At 46.8% G+C, this 23,642-nt stretch overlaps 1 protein-coding gene across 1 annotated transcript; it reads right to left on the bottom strand.

Annotated features, from left to right (window-relative positions):
• Positions 1-6,240: 6,240 nt before the first annotated feature.
• DDX18 (DEAD-box helicase 18) lies at positions 6,241-23,095 on the bottom strand. The gene is made up of 14 exons (XM_016208658.2): positions 22,921-23,095; positions 20,826-21,194; positions 18,206-18,346; positions 16,669-16,804; positions 16,190-16,290; positions 15,876-16,075; positions 15,669-15,783; positions 13,057-13,196; positions 12,021-12,182; positions 11,578-11,730; positions 10,808-10,921; positions 9,408-9,464; positions 8,898-9,075; positions 6,241-7,886 (listed from the first exon to the last, which is right to left on the bottom strand). Exons 1-14 carry the CDS (start codon positions 23,003-23,005, stop codon positions 7,744-7,746), a joined length of 2,094 nt encoding a protein of 697 aa, XP_016064144.2. The 5' UTR covers positions 23,006-23,095; the 3' UTR covers positions 6,241-7,743.
• Positions 23,096-23,642: the final 547 nt, after the last annotated feature.

Here is a 23,642-nt window from a genome sequence, read left to right as displayed (position 1 = left end):
CCCCGGGCCCGGGGCTCCGCGCGGGCGGGGCGGGCGCGGGCGGGGAAGCGGCGTCTGCGCGCCGGGAGGGCGGCGAGCGGCCCGGGTGCCCCCGCCTGGCCCCTCCTTGCGCCGCAGCCCCCCTTCGGCTCTGGGCGCCCGTCCTCCCTCCTGCCCTCGGCTTCCCGGGCGGCCCGCCGTCCTAGGGCCGGGAGCCCCGGAACGCGCCGGAGTCCGCGCGGGCGCCCGGAGCGACGCCCCAGCCCCTCCCCGGGGGCGGCGGGGCGCCGGGGGCCGGGGAAGCCGCCAGGGGGAGCCCGGTCCTGGCCCTGCCCGCGGGTCTCGCGCCCCCGCGCGGAGGACACGGGCGGCGGCGGTCCCGGGAGGAGGCGCGCAGCCCAACAGAAACTCTGGGCCACCTGAAGATGGGGGGCCGCTGCGAGTGCTTAAGGATATTGGGGGGAGACATCATAGCAGGCGAGGAAAGGGATCTGCTAGTCACGAAGCCACGTGGAAGTCAAGATGCAGCTAAAGAGAAGGAAGGAAATAGAAGAGTTTCCAAAAAAACACACAAAAAAATGGGGGGAAACAGTACGTTTGTCTTCGGGGAGGAAGTTGGGGCACAGACCAGACGGCCCCGCGTCGCAGCTCCGGCCGCGGGCCCCAGGAGGCCTGACTCAGCTGGGGGTGTCAGCGCACCGGCCGCCCCGCCCCGCCCCGCCCCGCCCCGGGGGTCTGAGCCGCGGCCGAGGGCGGGCGTCTCCGCGCCCCCGCCGTCCCGGGGTGCCGGCCCAGGGCGCCCCCGGAGCCGCTGGCCTGGGAAGGGGCCCCGCTCTGCCCGCTTTCCGTTTTTCTCACCTAACTCGCCCGGTGTGAGCGCGCACCTGTCGGTTCACAGCAGCCGCCTGAGACACCAGTGGCGCCTCGGCTCTGCGCAGGAAGGAAGAAGCCGGAGGGGTGGCGCGAGGCCGCCAGCGCCGCGCCCCGACGCCTTTCAGGGGCGGGGGAATTGGGGGGAGGCTGGGGGGACGCCTGGAATCGCCGCCGCCCCTGCGCCCCGCGGCATCTGCACCCTGCTCCGAGCCGCGGGGACCGGTGACTTCAGCCCCATAGCCTGCAACTGCACGGTCAGCCCTAGGTGGCGACAGTTGCAATTTCTAACCCCAGAGGCGCCAAAGAGAAAAGTGCTAGGAAAAAATTTAAAAAAGAATCCAAGAACTCCAAGGCTCTAAGTTTGGAAAGGTCAATTAGAAAATACCTCCCAAGAGAATGATTAGAAAACCAGACCCGGGCCGGATGCCGCTGACAGAGTCCGGTGAGACTTACAGGATAAGTGGGGAGCCACAAGGAAACACCCTACCGGGGCGCTACCTGCTGAACTTCCGATGTAACGTTTTGGAGAAGAGCATACTATATTTTGAAAAAGGAATAGGTTTAAGTGTAGCGTCTAAGAAAACCCGCTCACTCAGCGTCCTGCCCCGCACTCCTGGGCGAAACCCTAATCCTGCCCAAAGTCCTTGGGGACAAAAGGGACCAGGATTTCCGGGAGCCTAGACTTGCGCCCCCCTGGGACGGTGGGCCCTGCGCTGAGATGAATTCAGGTTCCCGAGCCCAGCCCAGGGAGAGCCACAGGAAGAGCCTGTGCTTCTCTCCCCCGGTGTGCTGATGGCCACGAACTAAACTTCCAAATCTGGGGCCCAGCGGCGCTCAGCCTGCCCCTGCTTTCTCCTCCTGCTTCTTTCATTTGACCTTTCTCCTCCCTGGGGTTTGATTCCCCGTGGAGGCGGGAGAGTCATTACCGCCTCTCCATGGACCTCCTTTGATGTCTGTGATTTCTGATTCCAGGGTCCCAGGCGGCTCCTTTATCTCGCCAGGTCTCGGCTTTCATCTGGGCCTTACTGGAAGTCTGGTCTCTGGATACTCCCGCTTTAGGCAAATTTAACTTTTACCTTTAAACAAATGCCATTTGTGCGCCAGGTTATTTTCTTCCATGAAATTTTTCTTTCAGTCTCTAAGGGATGCAAAGAAAGCAGAGGACTTGCAAGATTCTCTTTCTTTGTTTTGTACCCACTTTTCCTTCACATCTCCGGACAATTCCCGGGCAGTGAAGGGCCCGATGCTCCCTTTGCCGGCTGAGAGAACAGAGGGGACTGGGAGCTGACAGGCCTGGGTGCCGAGGGGGCTCGGCCGAGGCCGGCACGCCACTGCGCTGCCAAGGTCTTCCTGCCTCCTTGCGCCTGGCCGCCTGAAAAGCGAGGACCGTCTCCCATTCTGCTCCAAAGAGGGCCGGCCGGTGACCGTGAACTCCTTCCCTTTCTTTCCCCCTCTCCCTCCATTCATTCTGTGCTAAATGTTTCCAGGGCATTAGTACATTTAATCCTGCAGACCCCATTACTTGCTCCCTTTCTATAGATGGGGAAACTGAGGCACAGCGAGGGAAGTAACCTGCTCAAAGCCTCACTGTAAGTGGTGGGGCCAGGATTCGCACTCGCTCCCCCTCACCTGGGAACCACTGCCCTGGAAGGTTGATGACTGTCAGCCACCCTTTCTCCGCGACACCCCTCTGGAGGCTAAGTGATGCCGGAGGCCCCACTCTTTCCTGCTTCCGAACTCTCCAGATCCAGACCAGCTTCTCCATGGTCCGACCCCGGAGGTGGCGAGCCTGCCGCTGGTCTTTCTTGGACGCGTCCTTGCCCTACAGGTTCCAAGTCCTAAACTTGCTCCAGATCAGCCATTCGCCCTGTGCTCAGGGAGCACGAAGGCTCCAGGCAAGAAGAGCAGGAACCTGGACATCTCACCCACCAACAGAGGGACAGATTAAAACCAACCCTGAGAATCACCGATGCTAGAGGTTCTTAGTGATGAGCACAAAGGGCCCCTTTGAATGATTTCAGTGAAAAGGAGGGGACATGACGGCTGGCTGGAGAACTCGGCTTGCAAACGGCAGCAATGGGGCAGGGGGAAGGTGCAGGGCCACGCCCACAGCCGCCCGGTGTTAGCTCTGCTGCCCGCTGCCGCGCTGGAGCCCCTCCTGCCGCTGGAGGTTGGACGAGGGAGCTGCCGCTGGCGTCCTAGTACCTGACTCAGCCTGGGCCGGGTATCTGACCATCAAACCTAGGCCACAGCCCCGCCCTGGCTGCAGGGGGACGTTTCGGCCTTTCTGATCTTGGCGACTCACCAGGATTTGAATGGCATGGCCTCCAAACACAGGAAGGTTAGATGCTGGGCAGCCCGTCATCACAAAAAATGTCCACCACGGTGTTCATCCAGTTAAGAATTTCCCATCCCCCTGACACTGCAGATGAAGATGAATCCTAGCCCGGCCGGGCGTGGCTCAGCAGTTGAGCATCGACCTAGGATCCAGGAGATTGCGGTTCCATTCCTGGTCAGGGCACATGCCCCGGGGTTCTGGGCTCGATCCCCAGCGGGTGGCCTGCAGGAGGCAGCTGATCGATGACTCTCATCATTGAAGTTTCTCTCTCTCTCTCCTTCCCTCCTCTCTCCTTCTCCCTCTCTCTGAAATCAATAAAGATATATATATATTTAAAAAAAAAAAAAAAAAAGATGAATTCTAGAGGGAGAAGAGCTTTCTTCACGAAGACTTTTGGCCAAGGCAAATCAGTTTCATCTCCTGTGAGAAAACCAATGAACTGAATTCCTGCTGAATGGAGCACTGCCGGGGACCTTGGGGATTTGTCTGGCTGGGGAGCAGGGGGCCATGGTGGTTACGCTGTCCTACACTGTGGTTTTTAAAGCAAAACTACGTGTTTCCCGGGAAAGCCCGAGTGTGTCTCCTGGCCCCCTAGTTGTGCATGACTAAACCTACTAGCCCGTTTCCTGGGTTGGGCACATTCACTTTGTAAGATGAAGCATGAACGGTTCAGCACAAGGCTGCGGGTGTGCTGGTTCTAGTCCGGATGTTCCACACACTGTGCAGAAGTGTTACTGGGGAGACGAGAAGACCTCTGTTCTTGTCTTCTTGAGGGAAAGGCCTCAAGAGACAGTGTAGAAAAGAAAGCAAGAATTTATTGGCTGCAGCAAAAATATACTTAGGACAGTGAAGCAAGGAAGGGCACAGAAGAACCAGGAGAGCCCAGGCTGGGCTGCTTTGGCCACTGAGAAGTCGGAGAGAAGGGGCCTTCCAGACAGGTTCAAGGGGTAAGCCTGGGACGAGCTGCCGCTGCCCATTGCTCCCCTGGTTGCAAGTCTCATGGGGGCCCTATCAGAGGGGAGATCATGCCACTGTGCTCTCCTGGGGTGTGGGGGTGGGAAGCACACACTGGGTCCTTTGTCCTGAGTGTATTTATCTCTTTCTTGCAGGTGGGAATCTTAGGGGAGGTCTCAGGCAAATGTCTCAATAGAATATTCATCAGCTTTCCAGGTGTGTCCTTTAAGGGTCGTGGTCTCCACTGAAGGGTCAGTGCCAGGACGGGGTCATTAGTCAATGTAGCTGGTCCTGAGGCAGCCACGGCCCACTAGTCTGGTTTTGTTTTGGGCCTGGAGCTGAAATACAACTGAGGCCTAGATGTTATTTTTTATATATCTTTATTGATTCCAGAGAGGAAGGGGGGGGGGGAGACAGACAGAAACATCAATGAGTCATTTATCGGCTGCCTCCTGCTCACCCCCCAAGCCCGAAACCTGGGCATGTGCCCTGACCGGGAATCAAACTGCGACCCCCTGGATCCTAGGTCCACGCTCAACTGCTGAGACACACTGGGCCAGGCTAGGTATTATCTTTAGGGAGAAAACGCTCAGGGGGTCCAAACTGCATGACCAGGGACATGCTGGGAGAGGATAGGTTACCCTGGGGACAAGGTTTTTTCTTAGCTTCAGCCCTTGCTAGGCATCCTGGGTACTGCCCCGGTGTTTCTGTACCTGGCCCATTGTCCTTACTCATGTCTGTAACAGCAGCACGGAGACTCCTCTGCCCAGCAAAGGCCTGTTGGAACCTCCTGGGCATGGAGCAAGGAAATAAACATCGGTTCCTTCCGTGGCACAGCCAGGATTTGGAACTTACTTCCCAGGACAGAAGCCTGTCTTATACAGGCAGAGGCCCTGTTACTTTTCCAGCAGAAGCCCAGAACTGAAAGACACACTCTCCAGGCCTAGAAATAGCTTGGCTATTTCTCTATGTAGCTGCACCGATCACGTTATTTGGAAAACATAATTGTCCGGCACCTCTCCACCTTCGACTGTAACCACGCTCCCGAGGGACTCAGCCACAGGCATGTGTCCTCTGCACTGTTCCTAACAGGCTCCAACTCACGGCGACTTAGTGTCATCCACATGCCCTGTTGTTCCCTCCACCAGACACCCAGTGCAAAATAGCAGCCTGGAAAACTAATCGACTTGACAGTTGCCTTAGGCAGGTGCTGCAGGACTGGAGCACTTTCCAAACCCTGGGTCCAATCAGAATCCCAGGGGATCGACTGCCAGAGTTGTCTGTGCTCCAAAAGCCTAGCTGGCTCAGGATTTGATGGGTCCCCATACCTGACACTCTGGGATCCAATTTTTCCTGTAGAAAGTATTAAAAAACATCCAATGATGGCACTTTGTCCTAAGCACTGTACCTTAGGTCACTCAATTCCCACCACCTTGTAGAGTAGGGTTATTAGTTTTACTCATTAACAGGCCCAGAAAAGTGGGAGGCACAGCTGGAATTTAAATCCATGCATCTGGTTCCAGAGCAGTTATTTAACCCCCACATACTGTTGAATAAATGAGGTCCTTTTTTGGGTCTTGACTTACAATAACCTGGCCTGTTAAGACGAAAATAAACTCCAGAGAGAGCAATGACTTACCGTTTGCAGCCCAGAGGAACAGGTTTCTTTCACATGTAGTGGTCAGCCTGTCTGCTAGTCATGCTCCCTAACCTTCCCGGCTAACGCCACTCAACCCTGTCAACAGCTGCACAAGCCACCAGCAGCTGTGCTCTTAGCCCAGGAACCAAGGCGGCCTCCTTGTGCAGGTGAGCCTTGCAGCTGGCGCTGCTCTGACCTCGTATCTGTTTCTAGCACTGGCTCCCTCACATCTGAACCCTGGCCAGCTGGGTCAAGTCTGGGTGCGTGGACACCCCTATTCTGGACCATCCTGCCAGCAGAATCTGAGATCTCAGCAAGCACCTGAAGTAAGCTGTTTATTATGGTAGAAACAATCTTTCCACCTTCTCTTAGACGCGCAGAGACAAGGAGAGCCAGTCTGGGACAAGCAGGTATCTAGAACCCAGATCCAGGCCAACAGTGCATATGAAACACAAAATTGATGTAATTATTTAATGAGATGGGAAAATAAAATAACATTATGAAACAAGCTGGTCACAAATAGTGGGTAGAGGATTTCACTTCTGATAAAAAATTAAAAGTATGTATGTATACAAAACACTGGAAGGTTATACACCAAAATAATGCAGTCTACTTCTGTTCAGTGATTATTTTTCCCTTTGCTTTTGTGTTTTTGAAACATGATTATTTCTGAAACAAAAAAGAAAAACAAGCTACTAGGTAGAGAAACAGTTGTTAAATGTCATGAGCCCAGCAATCAGGGTCTGAACCCAGGACAGGCTGCTGTGGTGATGGTGACAGGGTCAGCCGTGGAACATCACTTCTTCCTCTCCCTCTGGGACGCTCTTCACCTGACGGTTTCCTCTCCACCTGATGTTCTCAGTGTACTTGTATTTAACAAGTCTATAAATATTAACGGACACAAGAGCAAAATGATGCTAGCAACCCTAGTTTTAAGTTGCTATAAAATGTAATAACCATTTGTAGTTACGAAACACACTAAAATAAAACATAAAACACAGATCAAGAGCTCCTACAACAAAAAACCACATGTCTAAACTCTGCTCTCTGACTTCTGTTCCTGTTTCATGGATCTAGAAGAGGCATTTTTTCTCAAAAAAGATGTTTTGCCTGCTAAGGGCTCCACAGAGTTGGAAGGCTCACTAAACCCCAAACAACCTAGAACAAGTTTGAATGAAGCACGTCACCACATTGTCCTTTTTTTCAAGGACTTTGCTGAATTACCACGTGGAGAACAGCAGACTATTATACCTACATAGGTGTAAACGAGGCTCAGAAATCTCCGCTTTCCCCCAATCCCAATAGAACTGCTGCGGCATTTTATTCAAATCTAACTCATACTTCTTGCTCTTAAAACAATAAAATGGGGAAAGGCTCAGTTTTAAAACCAGGCAGATATAAAAATCGATGCCACCTTTAGTTGAAGGTGCTTCTCAGGTATTTCCAAAAGCTCTCTGCCCTCTTACATGGCAGCATTTACAGGGGAGGTCAAGAACTACCATTAAGGTCCAAGAAACAACAAAAACAAACATACAAAATGAACTGAGGCAGTCTTCTACATTGTCACCATCACACCACCTCCTGCCCAGTGTACCAGGTCACCTGCCTTTTTCAGCAGGCTGCTATAGCAATCCACGATGCAAAAATCTTTGGACACCAGGAAAGGTACAAAAAAGAATTAAATGACAAATGAGAGGGGAAAAACCTTAACCTTAAAATATTGTATAATCACAAGAAGGACTGAAAGATCCCTTTGTGTTGTCCTTGGGAAATTAAGAAAAACTGAACTCGTTTTATAACCCAAAACGAGACTTGCTGGAAATACCAGTGCTCGGTGCTTGCAACCCAAGTCAGTTTATATTCTTGTTAGATCGGCCCCAACCCTGCATTAAAAAACTCCTGTTAGAGCAAGGAAAACAATTCATCTCAGGACTAAGCTCGAGAAGGCAGGCTGGCGTCTTCAGTGAGAGAACTGCCTGCGGTCGGAAGGCTTCTTGCTAATGTGCTTGAAGATTTTGGCCTTCTCGACTTTCTTGGGTTTCTGGTAGCCGAATCCGCCGCCGCCGCCTCTCTTCTTCAGCTTGCCGTCGTTGCTGTTCACGTCTAAAGGTCCATGTTAAGGACATCAAGCAACACAAAGATAAAACTCCAATCTAACATCAACACGGACACCAGGCAGCAGACAGTGTTGTCCCTCCAACCCTCCCTGATTCACGGAAACCTGGGAACAGGAGCCTACTCAACACATTTCCAGGAAACTAGGAGTGTTCATGGGATCGTGGGCTAAAAGTAGCAGGAAATGGGTCAGTATTTTCTCCTCGCAATGAAACTCCAGACAATTACTTATAAGAACTGAAGAGACGAATCAGCAAGTTTACAGGAACATAAAACATAGTCCCTGTGTCAACACGAATGCCTGTCACCTGTGCTCGGGCCGACACAGAAACACTTAGGTAAGTGGAGGGTTCTTCTCCCCATGTGAGTCAACATGCAGGCACTTACTCAATGCCTACGATGGGGCACAACCCCAATCTGGTTTTCTCCTTTGGGAGTTAATGCCAGAGCGCCAATGAACAGGCCTTGCTTTAGCTGCTTCAGTTTCTTCTGTTGAAAAGTGATAATAAAGCACGTTATAAACTGTAACAGGAACAACTGGGGATAGTCCCTTTGCCTTTTATCTTGAGTAGCACTTAAGTTTTATTTTCTTTTGCTGATTCTGCAACTTCCTTGTATAAAATCCTGTAACGGCTCTGAGAGGACAGCAGCTCTGAAAGGCTCTGTCTTTTCTCTTTGGCTTCAGGGCGTCCTGCTCCTCCACAGACCTCACAAAGCTGCCTGAGCCCTGCAATCCCCCCGTGCCTCTCTCCAGACCGCAAAGCTCCCCCTAGCTCTCCCAAACTCCTATGACTTTTTTAAGGCCCAAGTCATAACCTGTCTTGCTTCTGTCACCCTTACTCCATCACTAATCCCTGCCTGACAAGCAGGGAATGGAGGGGCTCCATTCCTCCATTCCCAGCCAGAATGTACGCCCGCCCAGTGCTAAGCCCACAAGCCCTGGCCAAGCTTTTGTCCTGTAATTCCTGCATGAATTCCTAATGACAAAGAAAAGGATACTCAGATCAACAAAAGGAGGCACCTTGAAACCAAATGACAGAGCAACCTGAGGCAAATTTAAGTTGTTCACGTTAAAGATCTGTTTCAGAGAGTGGGAATCATAAGCTCGAATGTATGATTTATATGCTTCCTGGGCTGACTTATGAAGGAAGTAGTTCTTTTCAATCAGTTTCTCAAGCTGAAATGGAAAGAAACACTGGTTTTAATAAAACAGATTTCATATATATTAAAAAAATCACCCTATGAAAAAATCTGTCCCAACACCCTTGCTCCAAGCTTTGCGGTATTTGCAAAATCATGCTGCAGTAAGAATAATTACAAAGCCCCCATGTGGCCTGGCCTGAAATGATAGAGCAGAGTGTGGTAACCAGCACAGCAAGACACCTGGATGACCACACAGCCCACACTTGTTAGTAATAAAAAGGGACACTAGGAGGACAACGACCGCCAATGGACCACCACAGAGGCAATGCTAGAAGGAGGCTGAGGCTGCAAAAAAAAAAAGCATACCTGAGACTGAATGTCAGAAATTTTGGACCAGGAAAACTCAAATTCACTTAATGGAACCTGGAAAACAGATGCATGCAGATCAGTAAGCTGGATGGATCAATTCCCAGGTGTAGATGATGACAAAGCGAGAAGCTGACAGTATCGAAGGCACGAGTCAGTGACGCCCTCTGCTCTAAACAGGCTCCACGGTGAGGGCACAGCCTGAGCTTCCAGTGACAGGCACCACCAGCTCCCTCTCCACGTGGAGAGCTGTCCTACTGCAATACTGCCTCTGCCTGGAGTTTGTGACACCAGAGGTCACGACGACCATAAACTCCTACAGGACGGATTTCTTAGCAGCCACCACTTATCAGATAACTGGGAGAGTGCAGAGCTGTGCTGGGTGCTGGAGGAAAGCGCTGCCAAGCGTGGACCCTGCCCTCAGAGAGCCTGTAGTCCAGGGGAGCCAGACAATTGATGAGACAACTCGGTGCAACTCCTGCTGTGGGAACAGGGAGGGAGGAGGAGGTCAGGGCAGGCTCCCAGAAGAGACGGCAGCTCGCTGAAACCAGGGCAACCTAAAGAACCAGGAAGGGCCTTCCGGAGAGGAAGTGCTGTCTGCAGGGCAATTTCTGGGCTGCGCCTAGCTGCTGATGGAAGAAAATCCACCCAGCAAGACTGTGCTGGGCAGCCGACAAGGAGGCAAGTGTCTGGGGAGAGAGGCCTGCTCGGTAGTCACCAGACCCAGCAACAAAGAGGCTACTTACAATTCTACTGAATTCAGGTTTGGGGGGATGGAATGAAGCCAGTGTCAGATGAGGGCGGGTGGACAACAGGGTGAGGGGAAAACAAAAGGAGAAAATATAAACCACTGTTCAAGATGGCAGACTGAAGGAAGGTACCAGGCAGTAGCCAGGCTGGAGGCGGTGGTAGGAGCGCAGGTTTAGGGTTGAAGTTAGAGCTAAATGCAAGGGAGAGGCCAAAGGTAAACTGGTGGACAAATGAGGGAGGGGAGAGGGAGAGGGAGGAGTGAACGAGGATCCCGCTGCTTCAGGCGAGGTAAGTGGGAAAGACTCAAGGAGAAGATGACGCGGACAAGGCTGACTGCAGGAAGGGGAGCGGGAGGCAGAGATGGGCAGGTGTGAGGGGGCCTAACAGGAGCGGAGGTGGTTTCAAACTGGCTGCAGGGAATAGGAGAGGAGACCAGGACACAGGTGCACTGCATAACTCTTCCTGTTCCCATTTCCCCCACAAAATCTCACTTGTTTAACCTCTGTAACAACTGTTATAAAAGCACTGCAATGACTTAGGACTCCTCGGACACTTCTAGAAACAGTGCTCAAGGCCATCTGCACTGGCCAACAATTCCTACCAAGGGGAGTCAGTTCCCAACTTAAGATTTTGCAAGCAAAGGTCTTTACCTTGGACTGCTTCAAGTAACGGAGGAAACCCAATTCTTCAGGGCGCAGGATGAGCAGGGCATGCCCCCTCCCGTTCAGGCCTCTGGCTGTTCTCCCGACACGGTGGATGTATTCCTTAGGTGGAGAGAGAACACCTGAGTTCGCGCTGACCTGCACAGGCACCGTGGCAGCCTGCACTTACAGGACATGCGTGGTGGCGGGCAGAAGCATGCCAGTACATCTTTGTAAGGTGGTGCCCCTCCCCCAGGGCTGTTCTCCAAAGCGAGTCCACCATTCCTTCTCATTCCCCAACCCCAGAGATAACAGGCGATGACCAAAGCCAGAGGAAAGCTGGACATGATACTCATTTTAACTCTATGATCAAATAAAATAATCAGTAAGTATGCTTTGTCTTCAAAATGGCTTTTTAGCATGTTTAAATGTTGACTGACAATTTACATAATCTATTGTTTGTTGAAAATAACAAACTTATTTTACTACATATACTACAGTCTTATCTCTGAAAGCAAATTTTATTTCCTCTGACACCTACTGCTCTTAACAAATCATTCTAAGCATTTATCATTTCTAACTTAAGCCCCTGCTGGGTCCTGCAAAAGCCCTAAATACTATCAGTGCCAGAGAAATACTGCAAAGTCACCGTGCAGCAAAACGTGACCTGCATAACTACGGAATAAACTTCCGAATGTGAGATGCAGCCTGTCCCAGGGAGGCTGGAGTAAGTGCGCTCCTCACTGCACAGCCACTCAGATACCAGAGGAAGCAGTTACCTTGGGGTCATCTGGAGGGTCATACTGAACAATCCAGTCGACTTCAGGAATGTCCAGCCCTCTAGCCGCCACGTCCGTGCACAGCAATATCCCTGTGTCCGCATTGCAGAACTGGAAGAACGTGGTGGTACGCTTATTCTGCTTCTGCCTTCCCTAGAATCAAATCAAAACATCCATTAGAGCTAGAACCCTGAGGCTGTTTCTGGGAGGTCTAGATGGAGAACCCCCAGACTGTGGAGCTGCGAACCTGCTTTAGCTCAAGTCCACTCCCTGGCCTCCGCCCCGTTTTGCCAAGTGGATGGCATGTCACCCCTCAACACCCAGCAAAGCTCCCTCCACACAGGACCAATCACTCAGTGTTGACTGACCTATACGTGAACCCCACAGTCTACACACCTCGATAAGCACAACCTGTTTTTAATGAACTTTTCATAATCACTTACATGAATGGCCATGACAGGTAAGTCAATGTAGTTCAGCAACTCATAGTGGTATTTCACGGACATACAGGATGAGAAGAAGACCATTAGTTTCTTCTTTCGGTTCTTCTTAAGGAATGTAAAGAGCAGGAGGAATCTCTTTTCGGAAGGACAAACAACATATCCCTAGAAGTAGTTTGAATGAACAGATACAGTAACTAAACATTTTCAGCTGTGTGAGGCAATAATGTGACAAAGAACACAGGTAAACTCTGCACACACTGTCCTGCTTTACCTACAGTAAAATCACTGCCATCATAACAAAGCATTTCTTCCACAGCAATTAGAATTTAAGCTCTTTAGATTCCTTTAACATGCTGTAACCACTGGACACTAAATTCTTTTCATATTTCTGAGATTACTGGTTATCAATAGCTCTTCCAACCATAATATTAACACCTCTTCTAACCGTAACTCTCCAGGTATATCAATGATTCATTTTTTGAAAGGTCTTTAATAGCAAGATCTCAAATAACCACAGCTTAAGTACACAGTCCGAAACAAGGTAACAAAGCTGGGTGAATATATTTTTAAGAACTAAAGAACAATGAAAGGTTTTTAAGCTAAATTGTTACAGAAAATATTTTATTCACGGAAAGTCTGGATCCTCAAGTTCTACTTTTAATAAAGTGAGTTTGGATCTTTGTCACCTCATTTCCAACTTTCCACAGCTACATGCCTGAAACCAGTCTCTCCACTTTCTAACTCACCTCTCAGAGTAAAAGATTATTAAAGTTTATTTTACCGCATCAATAAACAGTAGTGGTTAATGACGCTTCCTATGTGGCAAGTGGCATTAAGACAGAAAGAGAGCTAATTAAATTATTCAAGGAGTTCAAGATACTTTATACCAGGAGAGCCAGAGACCCCAAACTCAAGTTCACTGTATTTGAATTAAAGGTTCAACAATCCACCCGCTTTCTGGAGGACACTCCAATAACAAGGAAACACCAAACAAAAAACCACCACCCCTTGAAACTTAAGGTACTGACAATCATACCTGCTCAAGACCATCCACTGTTGCGTTAGTTTTATCATCATCAACACCAACATACAACGGCTCCTTTTTCAGAGAAATCCTCGCCAGGTCCTCAACTTTTCGAGTTTGTGTGGCAGAAAAGAGCATAGTCTGTCTGCGTGCTGAAACAGACACACGTAAAAATAACCTGAATCCTTCAGGGAATTCTTAGAGCTGCTTCACAACTACGAATGCTCCCAAGTAGAACTATCAAGAATAAGAGACGCGGTAAGACCAAAGATATTAAGGGGACACCATGAACAACTTTATGTTCATAAATTTGACAACTTGGATAAAATGAAGTTTCCTTGAAAGACAAACTGCTAAAGCTCACTCAAGAAGAAACAGAAAACTTGAATAGCCTGTATCTATTAAAGAAATTGTACTTATATATAAAGAAAACTCCATCCCCAACGGTCTCCAGTGTTAAGTTCTATCAGACATTTAAGGAAGAAATATTACACCGATTCTTCACTAGTTCTCCAGGACACTGAAGAGAATTTACTTCCTCACTTATTCTTTGAAGTCAGCCATTACCCCAGTAACAAACCAATGACTCATGAGCATAAATACAAAATTTCTAAACAAAACTTTAGCCAAGTGAATCCAGCCATATATAAAAAGGATAAGGCATGATGACCAAGTAGGGTTTATTCCATGAATGTAGGGTGGGTGGCTTTAACACTGGAAAATTAACTAATACAACTCACCACATTAACAAACTAAAGAAGAAAAAAATCTCTGATCATTTCAACAGACACAGAAAAAGCTTTTGACAAAACTTAACATCTATTTCTGATTTTAAAAATCTCAGCAAACTAGGAACACAGGGATCATCCTCAATCTGATAAGGGGCATCTACAAAAAAACCTACAGCTAACATCCTACTTCATGCTGAAAGACTGAATGCTTTCCCCTCTAATATCAGGAACAAGGTAGATACTTGTCTCCCTACTTCTATTCAGTATTGAGGTTCTCACCAGTGCAATCAGGCAAGAAAAATACTAAGTGAAGAATTTAATTTACTTTTTTTATTTGTAGATGACATGATTGCCTATGTGGAAAATCCAATGGCTAGCTTCATCTAAAGAGTCATATTGAACAATCTAGCTGAACACAAACAATTACCTTGCCAGACATAAGATGGATATACAAAAGTCAACTGTTTATGTATACAATATATAAACAATCTGAAACTGAAATTTTAATGAAATACTTAAGACATAAATCTGACAAAAGATGTGAAAAAACCTTACTCTGAAAACTCAAACACAGCTTAGAGAAATTAAGGAGCTAACACATGGAAATATACCTTATTTGTGGGTTGAACTGACACAATATGGTCTTCCACCAAAGATCTATATTCAATAAAATCCCAACCAACCAGATTGTTTTAGGGAGTAGAAACTGACAAACTAATTCTAAAATTTACATAGAAATGCAAAGGACTAGAATAGTCAGAACAAGTTTGAAAAAGAACAAAGTTAGGAGTTAATTTCAAGACTTAATAAGGTAAAACTGGAACTCTTGTTTGCTGCTGATGGGAACGTAAAATGGTACAAGTTAAATATACTAGCTAGCCACTCTACTCCTCAGTAGTTACCCAGGAGAAAAGAAAATATGTGGCCCTGGCCAGTGTTGCTCAGTGGTTAGAGCATCAGCTCGAGTACGAAGAGTGGCTGGTTCAATTCCTGGTCAAGGGCACATGCCTGGGTTGCAGGTTTGATCCCCGGTCAGAGCGTGTGTGGGAGGCAACCAATCGGTATGTCTTTCTCACACTGATGTTTCTCTCTCTCATTCCACCCTCTCTCCCTCTCTCTAAAAATCAATGGAAAAAATATCCTCAGGTGAAGATTAACAAAAAAATAGTAAAAAAACAATAAGAGAAAATACGTGACAATAAAAAAAGAGTTGAAGATGAATGTGTGTAGCAACTTCACAAATGTCTGGAAAATGTACCCTCACCTACAGTGACAGGAAGCAAGTCAATAGTTGCCTGGAAGAGAGGTCTGCGTGCAGCTGTTGGACATAGGTGAGGGTCACTCCGACTGAGGCTGAGAGGGAGGACAACGGTGCACGAAGACACTTCTGGGGGTTACGGAGATGTTCACTATACTGACGTGATAATGGTTTCACATGTGGAATGGGAAAATTTATCAAACTGAGTATTTAAAATATGTACAAAATATGTGCATAAATGGAATAATGGCATTACAGATACAAGCAGTTTATAACATTGCAAGTACTCTAATCAAGGTATGTACAACTCAAACATCACACAGAAGACAACAAGTCTGGCTAGAAGGCTGAGAGATGTTAGATGAAGAAAACGTAAGATGGGGTGGTGGGGGCAGATTGGAACAAGCATACGTTTGGACTGTCTGACTTGCATTAATCCTCTAACACGGCAAAACCACCGTATTAAGGTACTAGAAAGTTTTACCCTTATATTGAAAATTACCTCTAAAGTTAATTGGCACAGCTACTTCACTTGGCTACACTAAAATTCTGCTACTAATAGTTTTCATATAGGAACAGCTCTGACCTGCTTTAACAACTACTTTGACAACCACATGCAGATGCTACCCACTTACTTGGCAGAAGTTTAATAATTTGCTTTAATTCCTCTTCAAACCCAACATCCAGGATACGATCAGCCTCATCAATAACCAGACACTGTAGGTTTTTATACATAAACCCTGGGGTATTCTAACAAGACAAAAGACAAAGAAATACTGTTAGCTGTCAAGTCTGTTTCATACAAGACAACGAGACAGTACACCACAATAGTGCTCTCTTACCTGCATATGGTCCAGAAGACGGCCTGGTGTGGCCACAATGATGTTGATCCCATTAGCAAGCTTCTGTGCTTCTGCAGACCTGTTGCTGCCACCCATGATCAATCCGTAAGTGTGAACGTGGTGTGTCATCAGCTCTTTAAGAACACCAAACGTCTGCATGGCCAGTTCCCTAGTAGGGGAGAGAATAAGAACTCCTGTTCCTAAAAAGCAAATGACATATAGAAAAAGTCAAACTAATTATTGCCGTAAGTTCATAACTGCTGTTATCAACTTCTAGTGAGACAATGGCAGAAACAATCAGATCAAAGACTCACCATTCCTGGGCATAAACTTTAACTTAACAATGAGTTCAACTGCCGGGATGAGAAAGGCCAGGGTTTTGCCACTGCCAGTTTTTGCAGCTGCCAGAAGATCCCTAAATGTTAAAAAGAGAAAGGAGGAGAGACAGTGTTCTCACTTGATGATCAAGTACTTACTGGGCAGCTACAAGCAGGATGACATATGCTTTAGGCTCTAAGGCTAGAACAGGGTCAAGGAAGACAAACGTTCCTACCTTCTCTATCACTGAAATCAACCACCTGAGTAAAATACCTAACTTGGAAATAAGAATCATGCTGTGAAACTGAAGTGAACACTTTTCTTCAAACATCAGGAAATAACTTAAAGCCTTTAATGCAGGCTGGATATGTAAACCAACACAGTGCAAAATCATAGAACACACTGGTATTTCCTTTCCAAACTACCAGCAATAAAAACACAGATGCCAATGGCCAAACATCAATGTTAATCATACCTGCCTTCCAGAAGTGGTCTGATGCTTTTATGCTGGATTTCAGTCATGTTTGTAAAGCCCATTTCTTTTATTGCCTTCAGAGTGTTCTCATTGACAAGATTAGATAAAGATGTAAATGAAGTATCCTCAAAAGCTCCTAAATGGAAGATAGTTTATTATTAGCAAACTTATAATTTTTAATGGTTAATGCAGCTGGAGTTGCCTAAATTAGTTTTGCTTACTTAAAGCACTACTGGGTTGGAGTCAAGCTTAGAAGAGCTTCATTCTCTAAGACTAACTCCCCACCATTCCTATGTAATATTACAAAAAAGACCCCACTCTTTGGAAATGTCTCCACTGCTGGTGGGCCAGAGCCCATACTTAAATTAATAACGGAGCGAGAGAAGTACAATCAAGGGGCCTGTATGAAATGAAAATGCTAGGGTAGGGGTGGGCACAGGAGTGCAGAGAAATAAAATGTTTAAGAAATCTGAAATAAAAAGTAAACATTCAGGATAATAAAGACCAAGTGTGAAGGAAATCATAAGAGTAGTCAATCTCACTCCCAAAGACAACCGAGTCAGATCTAGCTAGACTGCTAGACTGGACCTACACATCAGGTGTGTGTAGTTCTTCAGCAGGGAAAGCATCACCCCTTCAGGAGCTCCCTACTCCAACACCCCCCGACTATATCCCAGGTATTGCCAACCTTGGTACTACTGACACCTTGGGGTGGACAATTCTATTGTGAGGGGCTGTCCTATACACTGCAGGATGTTCTGCAGCATCTCTGACCTCTCCCCACGAGATGCCAGTAGCCTCTCCCCAGTTCTGAAAACCAAAAATGTTTGTTGGTGGCCAACCCTCACTATATGCCTGGCACAAAGGAGGTTTATGAGATGCTGGACTTTCAAAGCTAAACCTGGTCAAGTTCTGGGCAAACCAGGATGAGCTAGTCACCCTACCTGGGAGACAAAATTGCTCCAGATGAGAATTATTGCCATCTTTGCAATTCTGATTGTGTAGGTCTGGGGTTGGGCCTGTCTTTTAAAAGAAAACCCAAACCAAAGCACTCAGTAACTCTTAGTCATTTTTGATTAGGAGCACCTAATTCTAGTCTAAACTCTTGAGTTTACTGATAAAGAAGCAAGGGCCAAAGGAAGTTAACCTGGCAGAAGTTTTTCGATAAAAATGTAAATTCCTTCCTCCCACTTCTTAGTAACTAAGCCAGTATTAAACCTCTGGTCTCCAGACTTCTGGGCCAATGATGTTCCCACTACAACAAGAAATGAGCTTTAGAAAGTGATAAACCAAAGGAACAAAGGACCCCAGAAGCTGTGTGCATTATTAAAATACTGTCAAGAATAAAGGAAAAACCAAAGAAAGAAACAACAAAAACTAAGGCACAAAATGTAGAAGATAAAGCGGCATTTAAGGTATTAAACATTTGTCAATACTTACTTCTTCCAGGTGACAGTCACAACTGAACCTTTCAATCTTATAATTCAGAGAGGTATGGCATTTTTAAGACCTATCTGGGAAACTCGCTAGACGTTACCTGTCAGTCCCAGGGGTAGGCTGGGCACTTCGCTGTCCTCTTCTCCATCGTCTGGCTTTTCCACACTGTCTTCTGTTTCTTCAGGAGCCTGGGCACCTTCCTCTGGTTCCACTTTGTCTTCAGGTTTTGCTTTTTTGGTATCTTTGATTTTAAAGAACAAAAGCCCCCATTTTTTTTCTTTAAATATAAATACCAAATGAGATCACAAAATAAAAGATGTGTGATGCAAAGAGGCCTATTTTCAAAAGCTTAACATATTTCCAGTTTTAATTTGCTAAGAACGTCTCTCTCATAATTAAAGATTTGGTTATATTTAAAAGCCCAGGGGGACATGCAGATTTGCTAACAAAATTTTATTTTTAGGATTCTTAATGCATTATACCATCGTAAATAACCAATTTCTTTTTTAAAAAATATTTTTATTGATTTTTCAGAGCAAGGAAGGGAGAGGGGGAGAGAGAGATAGAGACATCAATGACGAGAGAGTCATTGATCAGCTGCCTCCTGCATGCCTATTGGGGATCAAGTCCACAACCCGGGTACGTGCCCCAACCAGGAATCGAACTGCAAACTTCTGGATCCTAGGTTGACACTCAACCACTGAAACATGCTGGCCTGGCAGTAACAAACTTTTAAAAAGTCTAACTAAACAATTTAATTATTCTAATTATACCAAGTTCTATATACTTCACTGGGGGGAAAGGGGGGGGAATGGCCCCAGCCAGTTTGGCTCAGTGGTCAGAGCATCAGCCTGTGGACCGAAGGGTCCCAGGTTTGATTTCGGCCAAGGGCACGTAGGCTTGATCCCTGGTCTGGGAATGTGTGGGAGGCAACCAATCGATGTGTCTCTTCCACATCGATGTCTCTCTCTCTCTCCCCCCTCCCCTCCGCTCTCTTTGAAAAGCAATGGAAAAAATATCCTTGGTGAGAATTAAAAAAATAAAAGGGGAGGGGGCATGTCATTAATATTTTTAAAAAAATTCATGACAAGCACTAATTTTCCTCCCATGCCATTAAATATAAGTTTTCTATAAGAGCTACTTTTGTATTATGACCAGCAGAAATACCAAAGGTTCTCCATGTTACTAAAGACAGACTACAAAGTAGGGGCAACGATTCACTTAGCTGGTGACAGAAACGGGCCTGTCCTTCAGTGTGAGAGGGACGGAAAGGAAAGGCCTTCTGCCTTTTTACTTCCACAACTTTCACCATGTTCTTCAACGTTTCTCTGGGTCAAATGGCTTAACTACCATGCTGGGCTTTTATCAGTTTATGGGAGTTAGTGATGCCAGTTAGAACAGAACTGACCGAGACCAGAGCTGAGGATGCTGTAGCCCAGGACTGGCCTCTTCCTTAGACTTTGCTACCTCACTGTGGGGAATGGTCAACTCTGCTCAAAAGCCACGAATATCACTTGCTGGTCTTCATGCCTCATTACTTCTAATTTCCTTAAAATAGTTCTTAAAGTTTACTAATAGGGTTAAAACTCCCAGCCCTGCAAGTCAATGCCTGAGAAGAGGAATAGATCACTTTCTTAGGCATACTTGAAAAACTGTAATGTCTTTTCTTCACGCTTTTCTCTATCTTGTTCACTTCTGGTTTAAGTGATTTCTCATAACCTACAAATGCCCTAGTCTGTAGGCAGCATGAAGACACCTGGGTATGTTTGAAAAAGTTCAAAGCTCCTTTCTAAATGAAAGCTTTATGTCAAACAAGACAGATAAATAGGAAATTCTAACCCAGGTATTGGCAAAACTTTTTCTTAAAGGGCCAGAGAGTAAACATTTGAGGTATTGCAGGGCACATGGTTTTTGTCACCATAAAGACCAAGTAAACAAATGGGTATTGCAGGCCCAGTAAAGCTTTACTTACAAAAATAGGCAGAAGGCCAAATCGTTTTCTGACACCTGTTCTACCCTCCCTTGAAGTTCTACTTACCCACATCTCAATTAAAATGCCTATTCTTTCACCGGAGCTCATTCAAATTCAATACTCTTCCAGAAGAAAACCTCACTTCCCCCTGAATACTATCCTGCCCGTTATACTCACCTGGAAATTAATGTTCCATTTATTCAGGTGTTTCCTAACTGCTATTTTAGACACTTTGTACATCCAAATTATCACTAACTCTTTTTTCAAAAGTGAGGAATTAATGGTAGGAAAAAGGAATAGGGCAAAAAAGAGGTAAATGAACAGAATCATTAATGCAAAGGCCTGAGAAGGCAGATTCTACTTCCAGCTGGATTTCTTTATAGTATCAGTAATTCCACAGTTCTGTTTGCAAACTTAAAATACTATGCCACAGTATGTTCTGTTTACCAGCTAACAGAAGAGCAAACTTCTAGATGTCTCAAGAGATTCCTCTTTAAGTGTGAGGTTTTATTCAAGGTTGTTAGGGAGTGTAGAGGCAGGACAGGCTGCTCAATATTTTGAGAGAAGTTAAAATATAAGCTCTCCTGGCAATGTTTCCTTTAGCTACCAGCACGCTTCTGGTACGCCGGTGAGTACAGAGGGTTCTTGCATGTCATATGGGCATAATAATAGAGAAAGGAAGAAAAGGAAGGATGGTAACTGTGAAACAGTTCAAATGCCTTAAATTCAAAGAAAACGAAGAACTCACCGGGCCCAGCACCACCCACCAACTTCCTCCTCTTCTTCGCCTTCTTCCGTTCTGAACCGGGAGACTGCGCCGCTCCCCCGTTGCTTAGTACCGTAGATTTCTTGGGGGATTTTTTAACTTTTACATTTTCTACTTTTTCTTCAGATATATCTCCATGTTGAGCTTCTGACACACCCTTATTCATAGACTGCTTCAGGGATTTTTTAACCTTTCCACCTCCCACTGTTTCTTTAGATGTTTCTCCATTTTGGGCTTCTGACAAGCCTCCGTTCATAGACTGTTTTAGGGCTTTTTTAACTTTTCCACTTCCTACAGTTTCTTCAGACACATGTCCATTTTGAGCTTCTGATAGGCTCACATCCCAGGTCCCTGTTTAAAACAGAACACATTGTAACAAAGAAGGGCAAGTTGATTTACAAACACTGGAATCCCAAATGAGAACTTCCACTGGAATCCAAATGAGAACTAAAATGATTTAGCCTTTACTTCCCTTTCATATACAGTAAGTCCTCACTTAATGTCACTGATAGGTTCTTGGAACTGCAGCAAAACCATGTATAATGAAACCAATTTTAACATGGGCTAATTGACATAAATGAGAGCTAAGTTCCTATGGCATCTCATTAATGTTACAACAGACAACAGTGAACAAAATGCTATTCGAGGATCTGCTGTCCATTATTAAGACCACTTGCAACTTCATGGTGCTGCACTACAGGACAAGTAAATTTCCTTTAAGGAAAACCACCATCTCTGTCCTTAAGAGTTAAAAGTCCAGGGCAGGAAAAGTTCATGAGGTTAAATATTTAAACAGCTGGGGCGACACAATGGTAGTTACAAAATATACATTTTAATATAGATATCTGTTAACAGGTACATTAAAAACAACTTTTATCTTACTCACACTACTACTTCTTACATAAATACAACTTCAAAACACTTACCCTGAACTTCCCTAGATGTTCGTGAACTGAAAATTGTTGATGAAACCACTGTGTCCCCATACTTACATATATACAAATATGTGACAATGTCTTTACAAAAGTTTCCACGTTTATGTGTAGAAAAACATAACATCATCTTTTATTTTAATTGCTACCTTTAACTACCAAAAAGTAGTTCGAAGAAATGCTGTATTAGTCTATTAAAAAAGGGAAATAGAAGGAAATTCCAAAAACATTATTTCTAAAACCCATAAACCTTCTTGCTCCTCCAGGATTTCTTCCAAGCAACTAATCTCTGCCGAAAACCAACTGCGCTAAGGCATTAGACCTCAAAAAACTGCCTGTGTGGGTTTACATCTTATTGTACTGGACCCAAAGAGCTTAATCAGAACCGCCTCAAGACCTCTGGCTCCCCGTCGGAAAGGGAGGGCTGCAAATGAGGCAGGTAAGCAAGGCGACACTCACGCAAAGCCTTTTCTACGTGTCTTTCTGAAAGACGCAAATGCGTAGAAGCTCTTAAAGAATGTATAAAGTTGTAAGCGATGGAAGGTAGGGCTGGCGAGACCGCGTTGGACGCGTGCATGAGACACGCTCCTGGAGTTGTGAACACGCAAGTGCCACGGGAGCAGAGCGCGCGCGGACGCCGACAGGGGAAGGAGAGCTTTGCGACAGGCTAACATGGGCTTCTTTTGAAGAAATACAAACATTAAGTAGATGATGTAAAAGCAGGTGCACGGAGATAAAGTCCCACGTGTCTGGTCGGAAACAGGTGAGAGGTGGGGACGAGGTGGGACCCGAAAGCGGTGAGGGAGAGAGTGGGGAGGAGGGAAGGGGACAGGCCGCCTCCGCAGGAAGAACGCCTGGCGCCTGGAAGGAGGCTCCAGAGGCTCCGGCTCCAACTCCGCACAGAACCCCCGACGGTCAGAACCGGCGGGTGTGAGGCCACCTGCGAGCCGCGACGACTCGGGGCTGCCCCGGGCGGCCTCGTCGCTCTCAACAAGCACACGTGCTCCAGCGACGCGGCGGCGACACCCGAGCCTCGGCGACACTCCACGGGCGCCGCTCCGCCCGCCCCCCGGGCCCGAGCGCGCCACGGCCCACGCGCGGGCGCCCACAGCAGCCGGGGCTCCGCGAAGTTCAGCGCATCTCACCCTGCAGCTTTAGGTTTCTCTGCCGCAGCTTGAGGTTGCGCTTCTCGATCTTCTTGCGCAGGAGTTTCATCGGCAGGTGAGACATGTTGACGAAATGCCTTAAGAGTCGCGCCACGGCCGACTTCTCAACTCTGCCGGGGACCGTACTTCCGCTCCGGCCGCACGTGAGCGGCTCGGCCAACGGGAAATACGTCACAGGAAACGCCGGCGGCCTGCGCACCGAGAATGCGTCCCGGGTGAAAATGCTTCCGGGCGCGTGGGCCGTGCTATCCTTGGCGACCGGGTTCTGTGCAGCGCCCCCTGGTGGGTTGGAGGCCCGCGCCCGCGCCCGGCTCGCTTGTGCCAGAGCTGGGCGTCTGTGAAGAGTTCGAGTAACCCCAGAGGAGGGCCTTAGGGTCTCGGCTTTATGCCCTTGGCCTTTGTGGACCAGGGACAATTTGGGAAATGGAATAAAACCTAAGTTTCATACATATATACACACACACACACACACAAACATACGCACACATAAACATATATATATATATATATATATATATATATATATACACACACACACATATATATATAGTTCCCAAACTTGTTTGTCCAAACTCCTTAGTAAGCAATATACTTTCCATCGCACTTGGTACACAACGTCACATAAATATAGCATTTCTCATAGCAACACCCTTTCTCTTGTGTTTCACTCGTATTCTTCTTTCCATTCCATTAATCCCACC

Source organism: Miniopterus natalensis, chromosome 8 (genome assembly GCF_054644295.1).
Source record: "Miniopterus natalensis isolate mMinNat1 chromosome 8, mMinNat1.hap1, whole genome shotgun sequence".
Taxonomy (NCBI): domain Eukaryota; kingdom Metazoa; phylum Chordata; class Mammalia; order Chiroptera; family Miniopteridae; genus Miniopterus; species Miniopterus natalensis.
The sequence above is the reverse complement of the archived record's forward strand: the minus strand, read 5'-3'. Positions and strand labels throughout refer to the sequence as shown.

Excerpts from the sequence above, each read along its gene's own strand:
- DDX18 (XM_016208658.2), bottom strand. The coding sequence starts at position 23,005 with ATGTCTCACCTGCCGATGAAACTCCTGCGCAAGAAGATCGAGAAGCGC. Across the intron at positions 16,805-18,205 it reads CCTACCCCTGGGACTGACAG|GAGCTTTTGAGGATACTTCA; the intron begins GTAACGTCTAGC and ends TCTTCCATTTAG. Across the intron at positions 13,197-15,668 it reads AATTATTAAACTTCTGCCAA|CACGCAGACAGACTATGCTC; the intron begins GTAAGTGGGTAG and ends TGTCTGTTTCAG.